At 37.4% G+C, this 24686-nt stretch overlaps 3 protein-coding genes across 3 annotated transcripts; 1 reads left to right on the top strand and 2 right to left on the bottom strand.

The window, feature by feature from the left end:
* Positions 1-7947: 7947 nt before the first annotated feature.
* LOC113338926 lies at positions 7948-8907 on the bottom strand. The gene is made up of 2 exons (XM_026584319.1): positions 8702-8907; positions 7948-8605 (listed from the first exon to the last, which is right to left on the bottom strand). The coding sequence occupies exons 1-2, from the start codon at positions 8905-8907 to the stop codon at positions 7948-7950; spliced, it is 864 nt and encodes a 287-aa protein (XP_026440104.1).
* LOC113338371 (zinc finger MYM-type protein 1-like) lies at positions 8570-10370 on the bottom strand. Its single transcript, XM_026583802.1, has 2 exons — positions 10083-10370; positions 8570-9925 (listed from the first exon to the last, which is right to left on the bottom strand). The coding sequence occupies exon 2, from the start codon at positions 9874-9876 to the stop codon at positions 8980-8982; it is 897 nt and encodes a 298-aa protein (XP_026439587.1). The 5' UTR covers positions 9877-9925; positions 10083-10370; the 3' UTR covers positions 8570-8979.
* Positions 10371-12379: 2009 nt separating this feature from the next.
* On the top strand, positions 12380-15521 carry LOC113338925 (protein DETOXIFICATION 33-like). Its single transcript, XM_026584318.1, has 6 exons — positions 12380-12388; positions 12579-12664; positions 12889-13127; positions 15035-15153; positions 15284-15370; positions 15453-15521. Exons 1-6 carry the CDS (start codon positions 12380-12382, stop codon positions 15519-15521), a joined length of 609 nt encoding a protein of 202 aa, XP_026440103.1.
* Positions 15522-24686: the final 9165 nt, after the last annotated feature.

The following is a 24686-nucleotide window of genomic DNA, read 5'->3' as shown; positions in this document are numbered from 1 at the left end:
CAAAAGATGTTTGTCTCTTTTCCACTAGTATCTCCTAACAAACCAGAAATTTTTTCAATAACTGTAAGGGGTTTTTCTCTAGCATCGGAGTCTTCAATAATGTCTTCTCTTGCTTCAAAGAGATTTCTTAATTCCATCCCATGTTCATCTTCACTTAAGTTTACAGAAGGAATTTCAGAATCAAGAATACCGTATGGGTTCAAAAGCGGTGTAGGCTCTTGAGTCTCCCGAATCATTCTCTACAAGAGCCCCTTGCTCCATGCCTGGCTCTTGATCCATATTTGTTCCATCCGTACCAAGTTCTTCACTTCCTAATGTCTCTGTTGTCTCTGTTGAATCAATTCTACGGATCTCCCCTGCCGTTGTTATAGCATTGTCTACCTTAACAACCCACTTTTGTTTGTACTTGAGTGCTTGATGGAATCCGCACTTAGCACTAGAGTGTCCAAAGCTCTTACAATGAGATCATAGAGGAGGTTTCCATGGGAATTCATCCCTAACCTTATACTTTTTATCATCAATTTGATATGGAAGCTCAGAAGGAAAGGTGCAAGTAGAATCAATTTCCACACATACTCTAGCATAAGACATACTAGACTTCATTGCAGTAGGGGTATCAGTCATAATTGGTGTTCCTACTAGACTACCAATCCTAGCAAAACCAGTAGTGTTCCAAAGATGAATCGGTAAATCCCAAACCTCTCCATTATTCTCCATAAATTAATCCACCATTATTCTCCATAAACCTTTCTACATCTTGGGAGTACTTTCTGTAATTAGGACTAGTTCCTTCTTCCCACGTTTTACCCAATCAACAAAAACGAGCCAGACAAAAGTCTTTCAGCAAGTCATGTGGCAGTGAACCATTATTCATGGCAATGCAGAAAAAGCAACGACTTGGTGTGGTTGGTATGCAAAGTCTTTTAATTTCATATAAAACTGCATTAGATTTGTGTTCACATACAATGCCGACAGATGATTCAGACAGTTTAGATGAAATAAAAATGATTTAGACAGTGTTATTATTCCTTTCATGCAAACAAACAAATATTGAGTTAAGAGGGCATATTTGCATGAGAGATTTTTATTGGATGTCTCGGAAGGGACGATTAGCATGAGAGGATTAAGGGCTTCTTTGTCTTTGTGAAAAAAGAAAAGAAAAAGAAAAGGCCTCTTTCTACTTGTTCTTTATATCACGTTAGCAAGCAATAATTTGATCAAGAATAATGGTCCACTGTATAATGAAATTGAGTCTGTCAACAAGTCTTGCATACTTTTGCGGTGAATTATACAATGACACATGATTAAGACAATTTAGATGAAATACAAATGATTTAGACAAAATTTTCTTTTTCTCTATTGCAAAAAAAATGAACGAACAAACAATTAGTAATGAGTTGGAAAAGGAGGGCGCAGGCTTAACATAATTTCAGCTCTACAGCTTTATAACCGTTGAGCAACAGTTAATCTCCAAATTCTTATAATATGTCCTTCAGCTTATATGAGTCAACTGAAACATAAGCCTTATTTTCTCCCAAGTCCCAACATCACAGACAATTAACGATGGAATACCATTCCACAAGGGCTGTCACTGAAGCATGCACATGGTGATCAACCAAGATATCACATGAAAATGCTCCATTGAATTGGATGTGCGGCATTGGATATTATTTACCAAGTACGATCTTGAAGAGGAATTAATATGAGCAAGTACCTATAATAAATTTATTTGTTCTGAAAAAATTAAAAAAATACTAGAAAGAAAGAATATTTTTGATGCAAGATCTCGATGGGGACAATCAGCCCAAGATCCCCTAGGGATGGGTGTTAACTTCCTTGAAAGAACACAGATACACTGTGAAGCGGAACACATGGTCATAAATGTTTTTGTTGACATAGCTGAATTCACGTAGTACGTGCTACGTAGTTCAACTACGCATATTTAAAATTAAAACCAATCTTGAAAGAGGAAAAAACTTTGCTCTCTGAGTTTGACGCGCACGCCTCTATGAATATATGATCCAGCAGAATCCACCACTTCTGTAAACTGGTAGAATAATAAGGAAGGAGGGACATAACAGGTATTTGGAGTTTGCTGAGGTTATAAATCTAGCTGCTGGACCAGGAACGCGCACGCTTCTCTCCCTCTTATTTTCTCAACGAGGTAGGTTCTCAAATAAATAGTACAAACTTGGTAACCTCAGGGGAGAGTGATAGGATTCAGCACCAATTAATAGAACCCTAATGATAAAAATCCTTTGAGTTGGGGATTAGCCACCAATTTTAAAGAAACGTAACTGATTAATTTGGATTGAATGTCTTACACAAGTCTAGAGATGAGTATATATAGTGTTACTGACTTCTAAAAATAAGAACACTAAAGAAAAGCAACAACAATCTTTAAGGAATAAAATTAAACTAGGAAAGTAATAACCTATAACAATAAGGAAAGATAATAGTGATTTCGGTATCCCAACATCCCATCCCCCTTCAAACACGGCTTGTCCTCAAGCTGCAAACTCTGGAAAACGAATAAGGAGATCATCTGCATCCTCCCAAGTAGCTTCTTCCTTTGAATGATCTTTCCACTTGATAAGCCAACGAGTTCCTGCATGGTTGTTCTTAATAAAAATCTTACGATCTATAATTGCCTCTGGTTCCCATTGGAAATTATCAGCATTAGTTGGCAGACTAGCATCAACAACAATAGTAGAACCTATTTTCAATTTCAAGGCAGAAACATGAAAAACAGGGTGAATACGACTACTAGATGGCAATTCCAGCTTATAAGCAACCGGTCCAATCTTTTCAAGGATGCGAAAAGGACCATAAAATCGTGGCGAAAGCTTTGAAAATGATTGGGAAGCTACAGTGGCCTGACGATATGGTTGTAACCGAAGATAAACCCAATCATTTACTGCAAAACTTCGATCTGTACGATGAGCATCAGCGTCAGTTTTCATTCTAGCTTGTGTATCCCTTAAATGGGTCTTCAGGATTTGTAGAGTGCGGTCCCTAGCTCTTAAGCTAATATCAACTGCATTAACCAGTGTAGAACCTGGAAGGTAGGTTGAAATCGTAGGAGGAGGACGACTGTAAACAGCTTCAAAAGGAGTCATTCTTATTGCTGAGTGATAAGTCGTGTTATACCACCATTCTGCCCATGGCAACCATTTAGACCATTCATGAGGTTTTGTTCCAGCAAAACAACGCAGGTAGCTCTCTAAAGTTATGTTGGTAACCTCTGTTTGTCCATCCGTTTGAGGATGATACGCATAACTTTTACACAATTGAGTGTCTTGTAAAGAGAAATAGGCACCCCAAAAATTACTCAAAAATCTGGGATCACGGTCACTCACTATTGTCCGTGGCATGCCGTGGAGACGTACAACATCACGAATAAAGATATCAGCAATAGTAGCAGCGGTATACGGATGAGACAACGCAATGAAATGAGCATATTTGGATAAGCGATCCACTACGACAAGTATAGAGGTTTTACGATTAGATGTTGGCAATCCGTCAATAAAATCCATTGAAATATCCATCCATACATCTTCTGGAATAGGTAAAGGCTGAAGAAATCCTGGAGGAGCAATAGCCTCGGATTTATTACGCTGACAAATGTCGCATTGAGCAATGTAAGTTTTTATCGAACGTTTCATTCCCTTCCAGTAAAAATTTCTTTGAAGGCGCTTGTAGGTACGGAGAAAATCAGAGTGTCCACCAAGAGGTGTTGCATGAAATTCATGAAGAAGTTTAGTACACCATGTAGAAGTAGAAACCACCACAACACGTCCCTTATAACGGAGAATACCGTCAATATAAGAATACGGTGGTTTATAATTTGGGTTGCGACGTAACTCTTCTATAAGAAAACTAAATTCATTGTCATGATGACATTCTCGAATAATATCATTTATGCCAGAAAATATAGGGGCAGTGATCGCCAGAAGATGAGCATCAGAAACACGGGATAAGGCATCTGCAGCCTTATTTGCAGCACCACATCGATAAATAATCTCATAATCGTATCCCAAAAGTTTGGACAACCATTTTTGTTGCTCAATTGAAGATAATCTTTGGTCTAGGAAGTACTTAAGACTACGATGGTCTGTATAAATTTTGAAATGTCGACCGAGCAAGTAAGGTCGCCATTTTTGAACCGCAGAGACTATAGCAAGCATTTCCTTATCATAAACCGAAAGATTTAAATTTTTACCTGATAACGGCTTGCTGTAAAAAGCAATAGGCCTGCCAGATTGCATTAAAATAGCTCCTAACCCATTACCAGAAGCATCACACTCTAAGGTAAATTCTTTTGTAAAATCCGGAAGTGCCAATACTGGTGTAGTTGTTAAGGAAGACTGTAGTTGTTTGAATGCTTTTGTAGCTAATTATGACCATGAAAAAGCATTACGCTTCAATAACTGAGTTAATGGAGCACTTATTTTCCCGTAATCCTTGACAAAATTTCGATAGTAACCTGCCAAACCCAAAAAACCCCTAAGATCCTTAATAGAGGACGGAGTAGGCCAGTTGACGATGCTAGCAATTTCGTCATTCTCAACAGATACTCCATCAGCAGATACCATATGACCAAGATAGCCTATGGATGATTTAGCAAAATCACACTTAGACTCCTTCAAAAACAACTTGTTAGAACGTAATGTCTCAAAAACAAGTTCCAAATGCTTAATATGTTCGGCCATGGAATTACTGTACACCAATATATCGTCAAAGAAAACTAGAACAAACTTACAAAGATATGGCCTGAAAATATCATTCATCAAACTTTGAAAAGTTGCTGGAGCATTAGAGAGACCGTAAGGCATTACCAAAAATTCGTAATGGCCATCATGTGTGCGAAATGCCGTTTTATGAATATCTGGATCGTAGACACGAAGTTGATGAAACCCATAACGCATATCTACCTTGGAGAAAACTTGCTTACCATGCAACTCATCAAGTAATTTGTCCACCATAGGAATGGGAAATCTATCCTTCACAGTGATTTTGTTTAGTGCTCGATAATCAACGCACATACGCCACGAGCCGTCTTTCTTCCGTACTAGTAATACCGGTGAAGAATAAGGGCTGGTGCTAGGACGTATGAAGCCTGCATTTTTTAATTCTGAAACAATCTTTTCAATTTCCTCCTTTTGGAAATGAGGGTATCTATAGGGTCTGACATTTACCGGAGCAGAATTTGGAATTAGAGGAATGCGATGGTCATGAGAGCGTGTAGGTGGAAGATATGTGGGAGAACCAAACACATCTGAAAAACGGAAAATTAATTCTGTAATTTCAGAAGGTACCTGAGAAAGAGTCGAAGATTCCATGTCTGGAGGTAAAGATGATAGCTGCAACAAAATGCCTTGTTGTTCTCGATGTATCAGACGCTGCATAGGAGTGTGATCTAGAAGCATAACTGTTGGGGAATTGTCACCAACCAAGATAAATTCAGTTCCTGATACACAAAATTTCATGTGTAATTTGTTAAAATCCCAACTTATAGCTCCTAAAGTTTGTAACCACTGAACACCTAAGACGGCGTCGCAGCCACTAATTGCTAACAGAAAAAATTCAGTAGAGAAACTATAGTTCTGTAGCTTAATTGACACATTATCACATGAACCACTAGTTTGAAGAAATCCACCATCCCCTATCATTACGCGCATAACTGCATCATTAGATTGAATAGAATAGCCACATTGCTTGGCGATTGTAGGGTGCAGAAAATTATGAGTGGAACCTGAGTCAATTAAAACAGTGATTGGTTTCCCTTTTATATGACCCGTAATACGCGTTGTATTTGGAAACGGAGAGCCCATAAGAGCATGAAGTGAAATTCCAGGAGTTGTTTCAATCTCCTTATCTTGTTCAGCTGTGATTTCCTTATCATCACCACCAATACAATCAAGCTCGGTAATAGTAACACCAGCTGCACCTTCCAAAAATAACAAACGAGACTGCTCACAAAGACGTCCAGGTTTATACAGTTTATCGTAGTTAAAACAAAGGCCTTTCTCACGTCGTTCCTTTTGTTCCATCCATGATAAACGTTTAACTCCTGGAGGTAAACCATTCTTCTGAGAATTTGGAGAATTTATAGTTCCTAATGCCTTGGGTTGAACAGAACGAATCCAAGGTTTTGATGCAGAAAAAGCTTTAGTAGCAGTAATAGCATCCTCTTGTCTTAAAGCTATGTCGAATGCCTCGGAAAGGGTCTTGGGTAAAAATAAACGAACACCGGTACCAATATCAAGGCGAAGTGCAGAGATAAAAATACTAACCAAATGTTCCTCGGGGATACCATGCACAAAATTTAGTAGCTTTTCAAATTCAGTAATGAGTTCACGGACGGTACCTTGTTGTGATAATTTAGATAAAGAGCTGCAGGGATCAATATGCTTTCGAGATCCAAATCTAGAACGAAGTTTAGAAGAGAATTGTTCCCATGTTGGTGCTACAAGAGTGTCTTTGATCCAACGGTACCATGAATTTGCATCTCCTTTGAAGTGAACAACATCTAATGGTATCCTTTGAGCATCAGGTACATCATGAAGAGTGTAGTATTGTTCAGCCTGAAAAATCCATCCTTCAGCATCATCTCCGTCAAACACAGGAAACTTAAAATTTATTGTGCCTGCACGAATCGTGAAACCAGAACCAGAAGAACCATCTTGAATTAAGGGACCCTTACTGTGTGCGTGACCATTACCAGAAAATTTTCCTGATTCACTAAAAATAGTTGCAAGACCATTGATACTGGTTGTAAGCTTTGTGAAGAGGGTTTCTAGTTTTGTATCTGAGGTTATACGATCTTGTTTCATGTCTTCAATTACTTTTTCAAGTTTGTCAGTTAACCCTATAACATGGTTACTCAAATCTTGAACTGTCATTGTTTGGAAATAAAGAATTTTTTTTTTTTGAAGGTGAAAACCAAACCTCGCTCTGATACCAGATGATAGGATTCAGCACCAATTAATAAAACCCTAATGATAAAAATCCTTTGAGTTGGGGATTAGCCACCAATTTTAAAGAAACATAACTGATTAATCTGGATTGAATGTCTTACACAACTCTAGAGATGAGTATATATAGTGTTACTGACTTCTAAAAATAAGAATACTAAAGAAAAGCAACAACAATCTTTAAGGAATAAAATTAAACTAGGAAAGTAATAACCTATAGCAATAAGGAAAGATAATAGTGATGTCGGTATCCCAACAGAGAGATTGATATTTCTGCCATGGATGAGGATTTAGCTTCAAACAACTATTCAGTTCCTCTGTTGACAAACAAAAATGATAATCATGATCAAGTATCCTTCTCTCGAAAAGTTTGGGAAGAAAACAAGATGATATGGTACATAGCAGGACCATCCATTTTAAGTGCAATATTTCAGTTCTCTCTTGCTTTCACTACTCAAACATGGGTTGGTCATGTTGGTACTCTTGAACTTGCTGCTTTTGGTCTCCAGAACCTGGTCATTTCTGGTCTCACCTATGGCATCATGGTACTCTCCATATCTATCTCTCTATTATCTATCTTTCTCTCCTATCTCTTCCTCTCTGACTGGTTTTTTCTTTCTTCTCCCAGATGGGTATGGGAAGTGCATTAGAAACATTATGCGAACAAGCATATGGAGCAGGAAAACTAACACTGCTAGGGATATATTTACAAAGATCATGGGTCATTCTGCTTGGAACAGCTTTGCCATTAACACTAATCTCGGTATTTGCAACACAAATTCTATTAATTTTGGTCAGAAAAAAGAGATTGCAGAATTAGCTGGTACATATTCCATTTGGATGCTGGGACGGAGCCAGGATTTTCAAATAAGGGGGGCGAAGCTAAATTTTTTTTACACAAACTATTAAATTTTTTTACACAAACTATTAAATTTTTTTATCAAACCAAAACTATTTAACTTGATAATTATCAAAACATTACTCGACGTTCTTTTAAATCTCGAAAATCATCAATCATTGAATCAATGCTAAACTTCTTAGCAATTTCTTTTTCGATAAGCACAATCAAAGAGTCTCCAAGGAATTCATCACCCATTTTACTACGAAGTCTAGTTTTGATAATCTTCATTGCTGAAAAAACCCGCTCTTCTGTTGCAGTAGAAACTGGTAGGGTAAGCACAAGTTCTATCACTCTATGTATAAGAGAATATGTAGTCGATTTTCCATTCTTCGCCAACCATTCACACAAACTAGATATATTCCTCAATTTCTTAAACTCTTCAGAAGAGACAACATTATGCTCATAATGGCGAAGTTGTATCTTCAAGTGTAATTTCTCTTGTTCCGTGAAATCCTTTGGATAAAACTTATTGACCAATCTGCAAATATCATCAACTTTAAATGATTTTTTCCCTTCACGAGGATCCAAAGCTCTACTAAGGATAAGTAATTCCATCGTTTCTTCGTTGAACCTGCTAATCAGTTCTGATAACTGAGCATCTATAGCAGCATTAAAGATATCCACACGATAGTGTTCCATAATCGTAAAAGTACTAGAATGATGACGAGCTCCTACTCCTCTTATTAATGGAACATAATTAGAATTGAAATCAGGAACATCTATATTTCTAGCAGCACAAAATACACGTACCTCACTGATTAAGTCATCTAGCCCATCATCTCTCAAATTTTGAAGCAATGCTTTTGTTGACGAAACAAGTTACATAGCATTTACAATGTCCTGAGATTGGTATTGCAAAGCCTGGGAGAGTAAGTCGGTGATCTCCATGGTTTTCTTCATGACATGCAAGATGAACACAAAATCAAAAGTAGTCATGTTTTCATAAGCCCCATACGCTAGTGATCGCTGTGAAGCTTTAGTACCACCTTGAATAACGTTAAGCAAAACTTGACAAGTTGAACTAAACATATCAATCAAGCTAGAAACTGATCTAAAATGAGAACTCCACCGAGTATCTGCAGGCCTCTGTAAATTTCCTATCTAATTTAAACCGCTTCCCGTCTCAATTTCATCGATAGATATCATATATTTAATATTAGCAGCTTGAGCAATCATTAATTCATCCTTGCGCTTAGAAGAAGCACCAACAATATTAATAATCATATTTAATTTGATGAAAAATTGATCAACCGGTATAACTTCCTTTGCTTCAGCAACCAATGCCAATTGTAATCTATGTGCTAAACAATGAATATAATAAGCATATGGACAATCTTTCATAATCAAAGCTTGCAAACCATGCCACTCACCTCGCATATTACTTGCTCCATCATATCCTTGTCCTCGAATATTTTGAACATCTAGACCATTTTCAGTTAAAACTGAATATATCTCTTGTTTTAAGGTCAATGCGGTTGTATCTGAAACATGAACAAGTCCAAAAAATCGCTCTTGTATCAACCCGTTCTTGTCAACAAACCTAAGCACTATTGCCATTTTCTCTTTTTTTTTGGATTCATCACTAGCTTCATCAACGATAAGACAAAATTTTCTATCACCGATCTCTTCACGAATTTCTTTTTTGACCTTTGCCGCAATGACATGTAGAATCTCTTTTTGAATCTGCGGAGAAGTGTAAGTAGCATTTTTTGGAGCTTTATCTAATACAGCTTCAACATCTTTATTATAAGAAGCTAATATATTGATCATTTCAAGAAAACTATCACGGTTCAATGATCCTTGACTTTCATCTCGACCTCTTAATGCATAACCTTGAAATGTAAGCCATAAAACTGCATCAATCGAGGTTCTTAGTCTCAACCTATTTTCAGCAACTTGTTGTGAAGTATAACTCTCAACTACTCTTTCTATATGTTGAGAAGGATTCTTCAAGTCCTCTAATGCTTTCACTGCGTCCCCATGAATTTTGCTGCGCATATGTTTTAAGAATGTGCATCTATCTCCATCATTAACTTTCTTCCAGTTTCTGAAACCATTTACAGTAAAAGCATTCTTTGAAGCATTGTTTGACGGTTTAGTAAATAGATAGCAAGGTAGAAAAAAAGTTGCGTCCTTGCGAGGAGAGTATTCTAACCATGATGGAAATAAACTAAACCATGAATATAAGAAAGGACGTTGGTTACCTAGTTCTCCGGATAGAGGGTATGTTGAAAGCTTAGGTTGATATGGACCGGCTGAAATATATTCTCGTCTAATTTCTTCTCGTTGGTTAACATTATATTCCCATATTTGAGGACGTAATCCTGGATCACGTTGCAAACCAAAACCGCTGATAGTATTGATAATTATACTGATAATTCTTCTTGGATAATTTGACGCTTGGCTGTGAGAAATTGGAACCTCGGTACATGGAACCTCAGTACATGGAATCTCTATACTTCTTGTCGGAGAGTTTATTGCTTCGTCGTTAGCATTTGGAACCCCAGTACTTCCAGTTGTAAATGGCGAGCACGCAGTTTCGGAATCATTGGTAGATTTCTTCTTGAAAAAATGAAACAGTGTAATACCCTTTCTCTTTAACTACAAAACGATAAAAGTTCGGTATTACATCAACATATATAGTGGATCAACTGTATTATATAATTGATTGGAATCATTGGTTAGATGACAATAACTATGTGCCATTTACAAATAAACAAAATAGAAATTCACACCAAAGCAAAACAATTTAAAGAACAGGCATAGATTCTTGCCTTTTCAGGTCCACTATGACCTTTATCCCCGTCCATTTGTGTGCAACAACTCAATTTCCTTTGTACCTATATAAATTAGATTAGTTCTTCACTTTTTTGTACAGTGCTAAAAGAAATTAAGAAGTACAATTCAGACTTCAATGACTAATTCAAAAAAATTGAGAAGTGCAATCCAAGCTTCAGAAAGTAATTAACCAATAAAAATCATTCTAATCTAAACAAACATTCTAGACATACAAACAACCCTAAATTATAAATGTAACAAAATCTAGCCCACATTGAAATTTACATTCAATTCAATTATCTAAAACCCAAATTCAAACAACCCTAGATGTTAAATTAAATTTTGCATTCAGATCAATAATTTTAGACTTTAGCAAATTGATAAAAAGTAGAAAAATACCTTCAATAGAATCAATACAATCACTTTCTTGTCGATCCAACAGAGATGAAAAATTTCACAGGTAAGAGGTTTTTATTTTAGTATTCTTGTTCACTTTTTTTCTCATCTCTCAATATTCTTTCCTGTATAAATTTAACTAAAAAAGTTAAAAAAATATATTCTTTCCTACATAAATTTATTAAAAAATCAATGCGGAATCCCCAAATCTGTAAGGACGAAAGACTAAAACAGATAAACTATAAAGAAACACGTATGTAACAAGCACAATTACGTGTCCAGGCTAAGAAAAGTCAAACTCAAAAGTGCAGACGAATAGTCTATTCCCCACGTGTTCGCAAAAAGATCAACAAACTTAAAAGAGTATCTCTAAATAGTCGTTATAGTATTTATAATATATTTAGGGGGGCCTGACAATGGATTTTTTTTCCAAAAACTAACAGATTTAACAACGATTACCGGAGATTTTCGATATTTTAGGGGAGGTGGCCGCCACCCCTGTTCAGTACACAGCTCCGTCCCTGTTTGGATGATACCGCAATTGTACATGTATGCAGTGAATTTTCCTATGCAACGATTTCTACAAGCCCAAAGTAAAGTAACAGCCTTAGCTTGGATATCATTTGTAGTTTTAGTAATTCATATTCCATTAAGTTGGTTTTGTGTTATGAAATGGGGTTTGGTTGGAGCAGCGGCTTCTTTGAATTTTTCATGGGTCTTGGTTGTCATTCTTCAATATGCTTATATTGTCTCCGGAAGCTGCAAGGATTCATGGAGTGGTTTTTCATGGTTGGCTTTGACTGAATTGCTTGATTTTCTTTGGTTATCTCTGGCTTCAGCTGTCATGCTCTGGTTAGTATGAATCTCTCTCTAATTTTTGCTTAATGTTTATAATATTTAATTAATTGGCACACACTCTTTTGGCCTTTTGGGTTTAGAACCATTTACTTTTTTCAAGATGGTTCCCAAGTCTCAATGCCAGAAATCAAGAGTCTACTCTGGACCGTGTTAAATGCATTTCCTTAAATCCATGTTTACACGGTAATCCCTACCGGACGCACTGAGTGTATATTATGCTCGACTTTCCTTAGAAATGTAAAAAAAAAAAAAAATAGTATGAGAAATTATGAGAAGAAAAAGGTGGTATCAGGGTAGTGATAAACGTGATGACATTCCATGATAGCGCGTATTCTAGTTGACGCGATCTAATAATCTGGCAGTGTTAATTTAGCTTAGTCGTTGGAACGTTCGACTACATGAAACCAACACTTTAAGAATTAGTGGTGTCAATAGATTTTCTTAAGATTGAAATCCCACGAAGGGAATAATGGGGACAGTGTGCTAGACTTTTAGTGCTGCTAGCCCACCTTACTATGCCAAAATCGGCACCTCCAGATTGAATGCTCCGGAGGAAATCTCATACGGCGCCTTAGATCGTCACATCTAACTTTATTGTTGTAGCTTCAAAGGCGAGCACACCGTTGCCCGTTCGTATTTATTTTGACCCATATGGACTTTTTTTACAGCTGGAGTATTGGACAGTTATGGTTTTGCTTGCATTTGCCGGAGTACTTAAAAATGCTGAAGTTAAAGTCGATGCTGCTGCTATTTGGTATGTACACCAATGGACAAATGGTTGATAATAATAATAATAGCAAGTGCACTGTATGAAATGAAGTGGCAAAGAATATTGTACTAGATGAAAGTATAGGTACACATGGATAGGCCCTTGAAAGTATCAGGTATTCGTTTGAACTTATTGATAAATATGGTTTCACACTTTCAGTTGATACCTATCTGCTTATAGTTTACTCATTTCTTTTGTATCCTTTTCAGTGCAAGGGTCTCGAACGAATTGGGAGCGGGAAATGCAGCAGCTGCAAAATTCTCTGTTTGGGTTACAGTCTCAATTGCTCTAGTCACACAGACTGCTTTTGCTTCCCTACTTTTGATAACAAGATATGACTTCCCAAAACTCTTTACAGATGACAAGATTGTTATGAAAGAAGTTAGTGCATTAGCCATGTATTTATGCATCTCGATTTTACTCTGTGCCATCCTGCCCGTTTTATCAGGTTCGTAATTCCAAATGCAGAAGCAACTTGATGAGAACTCGTTCATGGATATGCAATAGACAACTGGGAAATTCTTATTGTTGGAAAAAAATGGGTTTCACAAAGGATGAATGACACAGAGAAGAAAGTGTTGCACTCCAAAACTTTCAAGGCTCGTATAAATTTCTTTTAGACAAATATTTCTACCCTCCCAATAACAATTGGCGATTACAACAGGTATGCGAAATATTGCCTTCAGGATACAATGAAAGCCCTGCAACGAAAACTGAATTCAAGGTTTGTACCCCTTGATTCAATCAAGAACACACAAAAAGATTTCTGATTTCTGATGATGCTTTTTGAAATAGAGAAAACAGATTGATTTTTCTTATATGTTAAACGAAACTGGGAGAAGCTATTTATAAAGGGTTTTGCACCTGTTGGGAATAGGTTTTTTTTATTCGCCAACAGGTTTCTATTCACGAAACGTCAGGTTCCTTCATCAACAGACATCAATGGTGTCTTTTGGATTCGAAATTTTCGAACAGGCTTTTATCGGCCAAATAAAACCTTCAGTTCAAAAAATTCTTCCGGGGGCGTTGCCCCCTTGAAACCCCCACCAGGGGCGGTCTCCCCTGGACCCCCACCAGGTCGACCACAGCCTGGGGGCGATGCCCCCCAGGACCCCCCTTTGGTTAGCGGCGTTGAAAATATTCCAACATTCTCCCCCTATTTTCAAAAACCATAAAACAAAGTTAAAACTTTTAAATCAGAGTGACTGCATCACCGAAGTGACTGCCTACGTACCCGAGTGGGATCAAGACAACGTAGTTCAAGCACAATTGAGACTAAGCATCATCGTTGAAATCAACACATAAATGATAGGTATTTTTTGGATTTGAACCTTCACTTAGTGTAAGAAACTCAAAGCCTTATCGAGGTTCTATGGTGAAACCAGTCTTGAACCAAGTACCCCTTATGATAAAACCGGAGTCTCCACACATATTGATTTCATAAAATCATGTGTTCTGTAGCCAAGCACGTTAATGGCCATGTGCTTATATCTTTGTTCATGAGTCTTCTTTAGAGAACGGTCTTCTTCTCTTAGGAAACGGCCTTATTTCCATACTCATATAGGTAAGTCTCGAAGGTGTTTCTGCGATACACCTTTTACTAATCATAGACTCATTAAGGATTTACATCCATCCTATTTTCTTGCAGAAACCAGCACTAATAAGAAATGGGAAGTTTTTATATTAGTGCTCCATAATCCACATCCATAACTTGTTGGTACCACATTGAACCTTGTTTATCCTTTTCAAAACATAGGTTGGGTTTCTGCTATGGGAGATCAAACTTCCTTCACAGACCTTAGTCCAATTTCTTTCCTTTTTATTGAAACCACTGAACTTGGTAGACTTTTCGTAAATGGGTCTGCCAAATTCCTCTTTGATTCAATAAAGTTAACCGTAACTACTCCCCTCTTGAGTAGTTGCCTAACCATGTAGTGTCTAAGACTTGCATGTCTAGACTTTCCATTATAAGTCTTATTAGAGACATTATAGATTGTAGCTTGATTATCACAATTAATCAAGACCGCCGGAGTTGGCTTCTTCCAAAAAGGAATTTCCATAAGTAGGTTTCTAAGCCAATCTGCCTCCTTACATGCATCAGTTAAAGCTATCAATTCTGACAACATTGTTGAATCAGAAATACAAGTCTGCTTCTTGGAACTCCAAGACACAGCAGCACCCCCTAATGTAAAAATCCATCCAGAAGTTGACTTGGAATTTGATTCTACATTGTTCCAGTTAGCATCGCTGTACCCCTCTAGTGCAAAGGAGCCTGGGGGCGATGCCCCCCTTTAGTTAGCGGCGTTGAAAATATTCCAACACTTATAACACGTATGTATATATTTGAATTCACAGGTATGGCCATTGGAGCTGGTTGGCAAGCTGCTGTAGCCTACGTAAATTCCATAAGCTACTATCTTATTGGGTTGCCTGTCGGCATCTTTATGGGATTGAAATTAGATTGGGGTCTAGAGGTAAGCTCTACCTTAGACTGTCTCTTGATATTGTGTGTTGTATCTTCAAGATTGGATGTTTTTATTTTAGTATTTAAGATTCTAGAATTAATTATACTTTTCACGTTGATCTTCATCGGAACGAATGAAGGGACTTTGGATTGGACTACAAATTGGGATGGGACTTCAGACAATCGTTCTCTTAATTATGTTTTGGCGTGCCGACTGGGACAAAGAGGTGAGTTTCCTCCAATGGTGCATGCTTCATGTTCTTATCTTTCTGTCGAGAAATATTTATGGTTGTTAAATTGCTTTTGCAGGTGCAAATATCTCACGATAGAGTTTCAGAAGATGTATATTTAGGCAAGGAAGAAAAGTTTATCAACTAATGATTTCTTGCAACATATTGAGATATAGTTCATTTTACAAATCATATATATGGGTCTCTTTTAACTTCTCATTCTTTGGTCTAGCTATTGGCCTAAAGAGTAAAGTTTTACGGATCTAGCATGAAAAAGTAAGACATTGTTTTTGTGGTAAAAGAATACTTTATTACAACACTTGTAAGTCAAATTATGATAAAAAAAAAATGAACCAACACACAAAAGGGTAATTATGATTTGTAAAATTTGACTTATCATGCAAAATGTACCCAATAACGAGCTTCGTGCTCCATAGGTTTTGTTCTTTAATGCAAACATCAAACACATAAAGAAGATCACTAACATGTTAATAACATTTCTTGTACTCGATTATTCGATTGACATAATTTTGTCAGATTAAAAGAAAAAAATCTTTTGATGAGAGAGTATATGCATACAGTTATATTGGATCTTCTTTTCTAAGGTTTGATTGAGATGCTCGAGAAAATGAGTTATTTAATAAATGGATTTTTGGTCTTGGTGTGGTTTGATCTCATGACCTAAGGGTTTAAGGATACTCACTCATTTTTGAGTGAATGAAATGGAACCTTTAGTCCCACATTGTGAAAAACTAAAGAGGTGCTCCACTATATAACCATGTGCTCATGGATATGTTGTAAAACAATGTTGGTGGAGCAGGTGGGGCGAAAAATACATGTTTCGACCCATACCCATGCGCGTATACTATGCACCAAGTTCCTCTTCTACTCGTATTTATTTTTGGCGAATTTTTCTTTAGGAAATTAATTCCAAAAATATTTTTTTAAGAGTTTTATTTGTGGGAAATTCCTTTTACGAGTTTTACTTGTTTTTGAAAAAAACCAAAACCTAAGTTGATTTGCAAGTATATGACTCGAAATTATGTTTTCAAAACACACAAGAAGCGACTATCTCTAGGTCTACTTTTCTTCTTCTTCTTATTTTTTTGTGCGGCGTTTTACTTCTATCCCTGTTGCTGAGTTCAAGAGTGGGTAACTTGCGTTATGCTAACTCAAGTTATATCGGCAGTCTTATCCTGGACACATCTTCACACGTTGGGGTTTAGCATTACTTCAGAGTATACCCGCGAACTAATGTGTTAAGGACGGCTTGTTGAACCTGTGATTCTGCCCTCATCAATCTGACGTTTCTTCTACTGTTGCAAGACACCAACATGAGATAATATATGTGATGACTTTACAAGAAAGAGAGGAAAAAGAAGAAAAACACGCATTATGGACGCCTCAAACTTCCTCAGGCGCCCAATTCTTTCCATTTGAGAAAATAATGCGCTAACGTATTACCCTGAGGATATCTAATGAGGCGATGCGCCCTCTTGTTTTCTTATGCGCCACCATCCTATACGGATGCAACCCTATTTAGGGCTGTCAATGGATGCTAAAGTAACGGATATAGGCTCTGCCGCTGCCGTTGCCATTAAAAGTTAGTGGATATCCGTTATCCGTTAATATCCGGCGGAAATAGGAAATTCAAAAACGTTACCGTTACGTTGCACTTACCGGATAATGGATATTTTTACGTTACCATCCGGTATGTCACAGGACAAACACAAAACAGGCTAAAAACACATAACAACTTTTAAATCCAAGAAAACAGGTTCTAAATCCATGCCCTAAATTGAAAATTGAGTTTTGAAGATTGAAATTAAACTCAAAGGAAATTGAAGAAGAAAACCCTAGTTTCTAATCAGTAATCACATATGATTTCTATCGAGAAGACGATGATTTCTAAGGCAGAGAAGACGATGATTGATTCAGCCCTAGTTTTCTCTTTTTTCTCTCTCTGTTGTGTCGATAAAACTGAAGTGAAGAATGAGATTCATTCGACGAATACACCCTAGGTATAAGAATTTTCACGTGCAGTACGCACACTACCGGATAACGGAACTAAACCTAACAGAAATACACGGTTCCACTACCGTTACGTTAAGAAGGGGTTATCCGTTAGCTTATTGGTATTGGATATCCGTTTACCGCTATGTCGGATGGTAGCAGTAATGGATTATCGGTATTGGATTTCGGATAATCGGTATCCATTGACAGGATTGACCCCATTTAATATGAGATAATTAAGGGTGCTCACACTTTGTTTCCCGCTATATTAGTCCGCTGTCGTCCAGATTCAACTTTATTTCCAGACATCATATTTTTCGGGTCTAATGGGTATAAAGCTGCTAGAATGGATCAGAAATGCTTGCCCAACCAATGATTTAATCCCCAATTTCTTCCTGTATAGATCTTTGTGAAGGATGATTTTAGACTCAAACTTTAATAATTAAATTAGAAAATTCAGAACAAAGTTGGTATTAGGATTACAAAAAGCATTGAGACTCATAATTCTACCATTAACCAATTGAGTGGTTCAATCTAATCAATATTCATGCAATTACATTTAAAGTGATTTTAATATGTTACAAAAGTAGATTTTCAAAGTAACAATTATAAATCGAAAGCATAAAAAATCAAAAATCCTTGGATAAGTGTTTGTACCAAAGATTATTTTTAGGCACCAAACACGATTGATTGATGATGATGCGAAATTAGGGTTATCATACGTGGTTCGGCGAGTGATGCCTACATCCACGGAGGAATCCCGCAGGAAGAGATATTATATTGATATGAGGCTTACAATAATTCTTGTGTGGTTAGCTAACCTAGGATTACATATCATCTTAGGGTTTAGGACACATGTATTTAAATAGTTTATGTATACCCTTATTCTGATATAAACTTGATATGCAAGTAAATCGGGCAACAAGACTTCTGGAACCTTTTATCGGGCTTCAGGATTGATTAGAGGGATTTCCGTCAATTTTATAAAGGGTACAAACATCTCCCCTCTTAATATCCAAATTTTTGGGGGTTAAGAAGTTTATTTTTGCTTCTGCGTCGATCGTCGATGATGTAACTCGCCCCCAAGTGTGAGTGTCATTGCTGTACCCCCATCGTTCACAAAAATATGACAAAGATGCCCCCATCTATGGTACTTGCAATGATTTTTTCTCACGTTCCAGGCGATACTTTTTTCCACGTAGTGAACTTGTGATGCTCGAGAGCTAGTCGAGACTTGAATAGAATATAGTGTGCTTGCGGCTACGGCAAGGCTTTTTGATCGCAACGTCACAAGGCTGTAACACTTGCTGCTCAGGTAGGATGGTATGTTTCTTGTGTTGAGTACGAGTTTTTGGACCCACATCCGGCGCTTGGCTCGTGGTCGAGACGAGACTTTATGCTTGCATCGGTACAAGTCTTTATACACGCATGCAAGCCGAGATTTTATACTCACGTGCAAGGTGAGGCTTTAGGTTCTTACGATGTGATGCAATGAAAACATTGAAGGGTCTAAGAAATCCTCATCTGCAATATCTTTAATGGACCATATTTTTATCCACGAACCTCGAACTCGATCATGTCGCTATTCACGAACCCCGAACTTGATCATGTTGCTACTCCAAGTGCATATAAAAGTTTCTCGAACACAAAATTTTTTGCTTTCATTTTGTAGGGAATTAAGAGACGATTCTAACGAGCCAAGAATCAATCAATTCGGACTTAAAATGAAGACGTTATTGGCGAAATAAGATTTTCACGAACCGCGTTGATGTCGCTGATGTGGCAATGATGAGAGTGAAAAAGTACATGACGGTGGTCGGACCCTGATATCCGACGTGGCGGTGGGCGGAAGCTAACAACCGATGTGGCATTTTCTAAGTGGACAAAACAAGCGACATGGTGGTCGCTGACTAGACAAAATTACTGGCGTGACTATTATTCTAGCTGACCTAGCAACGCTGACAGGGCCGTTGTTGCTGACATGGCACCCAAACGGTTCTGACATGTCAGTAACTGACTGTACCTTTCCGCTGACATGGTAATTGGTTGTACCCGAATGATCTGAACCAAGTTGGACCAATTGTTGAAAAAGGTTGGACCTGAACCGAACCAGTTCGGGCGAACCAAATGATGAACCGGATGCTTTGGTCACGCTTTCTGCTGTTCATGTAACTCTTTCGTACTGGTTTATCCATGATTTCTACTGCTGTATTTTCATAACTGTTTCCGCATCTATTTTGCAACGGTTTCTTCAATGTTTTTGTAACGGTTTCTTCAACTATTTCGGAACTGTTTTTATGAACCCTAACTTTTTTCTTATTTTCCTGATTTTTTTTCATGGAACCCCTATGATTTCTTCCACGCATTTCTCAATGGTAAACACGATTGTTTTACACAAATCCCCTTAATCAACGCCAATGTTTGTACCAAATATCACTTTTTGGCACAAAGCACGATCAACTGATGACGATGATGATGATGATAATGATGCGAAATTAGGGTTAGCAAACAAACTACAGATGAATAAAAGAGACACGGATTCAACGTGGTTTGGCTAGTGATGCCTACATCCACGGAGGAATCCCGTAGGAAGAGATATTTTATTCATACGAAGATTACAATAATTCTTGTATGGTTAGATAACCTAGGATTCCATATCTTCTTACGGTTTAGGATACATGAATTAATATAGTTTATGTATACTCTAATTCTAATATAAACTTGATATGCAAGTAACTTGGGCAACAAGACTTTTGGAACCTTCTCTCGTGCTTGTCAGGCTTGATTAATGGGTATTCCGTCAATATTATAGACGGTACAAACATTAAGCATGCTCTATCAAAAGAAAACACAATTGCTCAATAATATTCCTTAAATCAATTTTTATTCAAAGCAAATAATTATAAAAAAAATTGTAAAAATCAATTAAAATAGTAATATACTACTTTTCTTGGAACAATGGCTTCCTCCGTCGCCTCCGATAAGGGGTTTAACTCCTCATATTAATCACTCGCTGGAAAAAAAAATGATTCATATCTCAAAAGTGTTCAAAAAGAGGTAAAGGTGCTAGCACAAAGTATTTGCAACGGATATACGTGTTTCAAATTCACTGTTACAGAAGAAAACGATATAAGTAATGTATCGCAGACGTAAAAATATTTCAAAGAAAAGGGTGATTGTTTATAAACGACAGTTCTGAGGCGTAATTGTTCTTCATGTTCTTCAAAAGCAGCAGCAAAAACCCGATTTCCTACAACTCGTGATTTCTCCATATGTGGTCTTCTAAACTTCCCCAAACTTATTCTAAACTTGAATAGGCTTCCCTGGAACTCGACCCATCCTTTTATACACCTCAAAAATCTAAAAATCCCGATTTAAATTTCGTTTTTCGTTCCGTACAAGTTACGATGTCACATCTTGTGAATCTAATGGTTTCTAGCTGCTAATTCAAGAAATGCTCTTGTATCGCGAGAGCGAAATTTTTTCCTTTTTCCTGTTTCATGTCCCTTCTTTTAAGGATATCGATTGTTTTACCATTTACTGTTTGTTTGTTTCATTACTTTCCTTTTCATGTGATACTCTTGTATATATGCTTAAATTCCAGGTAAACTGAAAGGGGTAATCGACGGGAGTTTGTCTATTGCTAGAAAGCCCTCTGAATCTTCCATCTCCAGCTAGCCTTTATTGTAAGTTTCTTATATAAAAGAATAGAAATTAAATTTAGTATAACATTACTATCATAAATAGGGGCTTATTTAGAAAAGTCTTATAGGAACTAGAACTATGCTTATATAATTGGACAACCAAAAACTAGTTCTCCACCTATATGACTTGGACGGAGAGAGTATAATGTAATACCTCTAACCTGGAAGTTTATCAAAAAGAGTTATGCAAACAAAGCTTTTACATACCACTGACAATAATTTAGGAAAATCGAAAATGCTTCTCAACCCTCGCTATCTACCCCCACTCTTTTCCTCTGCGTCACAAAGGTATTAATTCAGGATATTTAGTTCAGGTCACGGGCCCCTAAGTGTTCACCATTCCTAGATGGAAGGTTTAGATGAGTATCACCATCGCGTGGAAGATGTGTGGGTGGAACATTCCCGAAGGAAAGAACCAAACAAAATAGATGTATGAGTAGTATCTGTTGGAAAATATACTAAGTAATAATACAAGAAACAAGTTAGTTAAGAGATAATCTAAATGTATGAATGTCTCTTATTGACATTTTGATTACAATCCACAGAGACATTAACACAAACACTTAGTTTGCACCAAATCTGTGTATTGTTGCCAATGCAGTTCAACACAAACGTTTACCACAATTTTAAAGTTTGGTTTATTCAAATAATACCCAACTGCATATACACTCAATTGAATACAGTAATCACTTATCCAAAGGAAAAATCAAGCATTCATTCACAGTAGTAATTAGAAATCAAAGAATGAAGAGAATAGAGATAGAAATATCAAACAGTGGATTGAGACTAGAGAAATTCTCTATGTCCTTAAAACGATGACGCCCCCACAACAATGTCGTATGGTTGATTGGCGTTCGTTTCTCAGGATACAACAATCTCCTTCTTGGTTGATGCAGCACTTCAAGCAGTCCAAGAAACATCAAACTAAATTGTGCTCCTATGTAATCTCTTGACACTTGAACTCAAACAAAACATCAGTTAAAAACTTGTTTTGAACTGGGAAATCAGAGGTGGTTTTATAGAAGAATGGTGACTGTTAAACATGGGAAAAAGTCTGTTCCCAAGAGGCACAATGTTTGACCTGAACAGACTCCACCTCATGAAAAAACCTTTTAGAAAAGACAACTTTTGAAGGGAGGAACTGTTTTTACGGTTAAGTAAAATGCTAAACCGTTGCCAACCTTGGCTAGTCCATTCAGCTCATTTCTATTCAAAACTGATTAAGGAATTAACCCTTATAATTCCAATAGTATCTTGGTTCTTGGTGTTGGATATAGGTCGGTGAGGTGATTTTGAGTTTTTTGGATAACTCACGCCAAAACGAAGTCGGTGGAGGAAGTTGGTTTTATCCCAATTTTTAGTCGGTCACCAAGTTAGATTAGTATTAAGAGTTAAGATAACTCTTAATTAGATTTCTTGATCCTAAAGACTATGAACTTATTATCTAAGTTATGGAACCATAATCCCTACCTATGTGTATATAAATAGCCTAGTAGAGAACCTAGAAAAACACACCAAAAAAAATTCTTCTTTCTCTCTTAGGGTTTATATGTTTTCTCCCAAACGATAATATATAAATCTCTTGTTTTTCCCGAGGATTCAACCTCGTTAAATTCTTGTCTCCTTTATCTTCTTTAGTTTGTGTTCTTTGCAATATTTGGAGTACCTTTGTGTAGCTGTGCAAATCGCTTCCGCAGGGTTTTAGCGCAACAATTGGCATCAAGAGCTCGGGTTAGGTTCTTGGAATTTTCGGTATTCATAATATTGTAGCGGGAGTATTTTTTTCTGAAGTTGTTTGAGGTAATTCTGATCTCAAAGTTTAGTTTTTTTATCTATATTTGGTTGTTTGTGAACAATGGTTGACGGGAAAGATCCATTTGATCCGAAAGATCCTTTAGGAGAACATTCAGAGTCCACAAGTAAAGATAAAGAAACAAATGAAGAAATACTACATTCTCATAGATCACAACTGAAGGTTGAAAATTTCACCGGAACCAATAACTTTGGTTTATGGAGAACAGACGTAATGGATGCTCTTGTTCATCTTGACCTAGAAGAAGCTCTAGAAGGTCGGCCAGCGGAGATGTCTGACAAGCAGTGGAACAAGATGAATAAATTATGTCTGGGTTCGATTCGTGGGTGTTTAGCAACGTCAGTAAGAGTTAATTATCAGCACGAGACTTCAGCTAAGGATCTCTGGGAAAAGCTAGAGAAGGAGTACCTTGTGAAGAACGTGGCTAATAGGATACATCTTAAGAGAAATTTGTATCGCTATAACATGAAGAAAGGTGCAACTCTAACAGAGCATCTGGATTCATATAATAAACTTCTTGCTGAGTTAGTTAACTATGATGAGAAGATCAACGACGAGGAACAAGCTTTGTGTCTGATAAACTCTCTTCCTGATAGGTATGAACCCGTGATTAAGGCTTTAATGCATGGCAAGGATAAGATGACATACGTTGAGGTCACTACATCATTGCGTAGTGAGGAGTTCAGGAAGATGGACCGTGAAGACCTGTCAAGTGAGGCTAACAGTGACTTGCTTCTTGCAAGAGGTCGTTCAACAGACAGGAGAAAGAAGAATGGTGATCGTGGCAAAGTGAAAGGGCGTTCAAAGTCAAGAGCGCGTCTGCAGAAGGATGAATGTGCATGATGTCATGACTTTGGCCATTGGGCTAAGGATTGTACCAAGCGTAAAGATAGAGAAGGAGATAACAACAAGACCGAGGTGAACATTGCTAAGGCAAGTGATGATTCAGATATAGCTTCGGATTTCTCACTGACTGTGACACCATCAGGTTGTATCGTAAATGACGGTACATGGGTACTAGATTCTGGTGCTACTTATCACTTATGTCCTCATCGGGACTGGTTCTCAAGCTTCGAGAAGTTTGATGGAGAAGTACGTATGGGGAATAATCATACCTGCAGGGTGATCGGGATTGGTAGTGTTCGAATCAAGATGCATGATGGTATGGTTCGGGAACTGAAGGAAGTAAGGTTCGTACCTGCTGTGAAGAAGAATCTGATTTCGCTCGGAACTTTGGAAGCTAAGGGCTACAAGTTAGTCGCTGAAAATGGCATTCTAAAGATAATCTCTGGATCGTTGGTAATCATGAAGGGCACAAGGCATCATAACTTGTACTACTTAACTGGGAGTACAGTAACAGGAGATGTGTCAATTTCTGAACACATCGAGACTGCAGCGATGGAGACCACGAAGTTATGGAATACGCGACTTGCACATCCAGGTGATAAGTCGTTACACTCTTTAATTCGTCAAGATTTATTGAAAGGTGTTATTGCCTGCAAATTAGAGTTTTGTGAACATTGTGTGAAAGGAAAGAAAACAAGAACAAGCTTTGGCACAGCAATCCACAACACTAGTGGAGTTCTTGATTATGTTCACTCAGATGTTTTGGGTCCCTCCAAGAATGCATCATTGGGAGGGAATTGGTTCGTATCTTTCATTGATGACTATTCTAGGCGAGTATGGGTGTACACCATGAGGCATAAGGATGAAGTCCTAGAAGTTTTATTGAGGTGGAAAAAGGCAACTGAGACTCAAACTGGCAGAAAGATCAAGGTACTAC

The sequence above is a fragment of the Papaver somniferum genome, unplaced genomic scaffold (assembly GCF_003573695.1).
Source record: "Papaver somniferum cultivar HN1 unplaced genomic scaffold, ASM357369v1 unplaced-scaffold_19, whole genome shotgun sequence".
NCBI lineage: Eukaryota > Viridiplantae > Streptophyta > Magnoliopsida > Ranunculales > Papaveraceae > Papaver > Papaver somniferum.
This window is presented reverse-complemented; position numbering and strand designations above follow the sequence as displayed.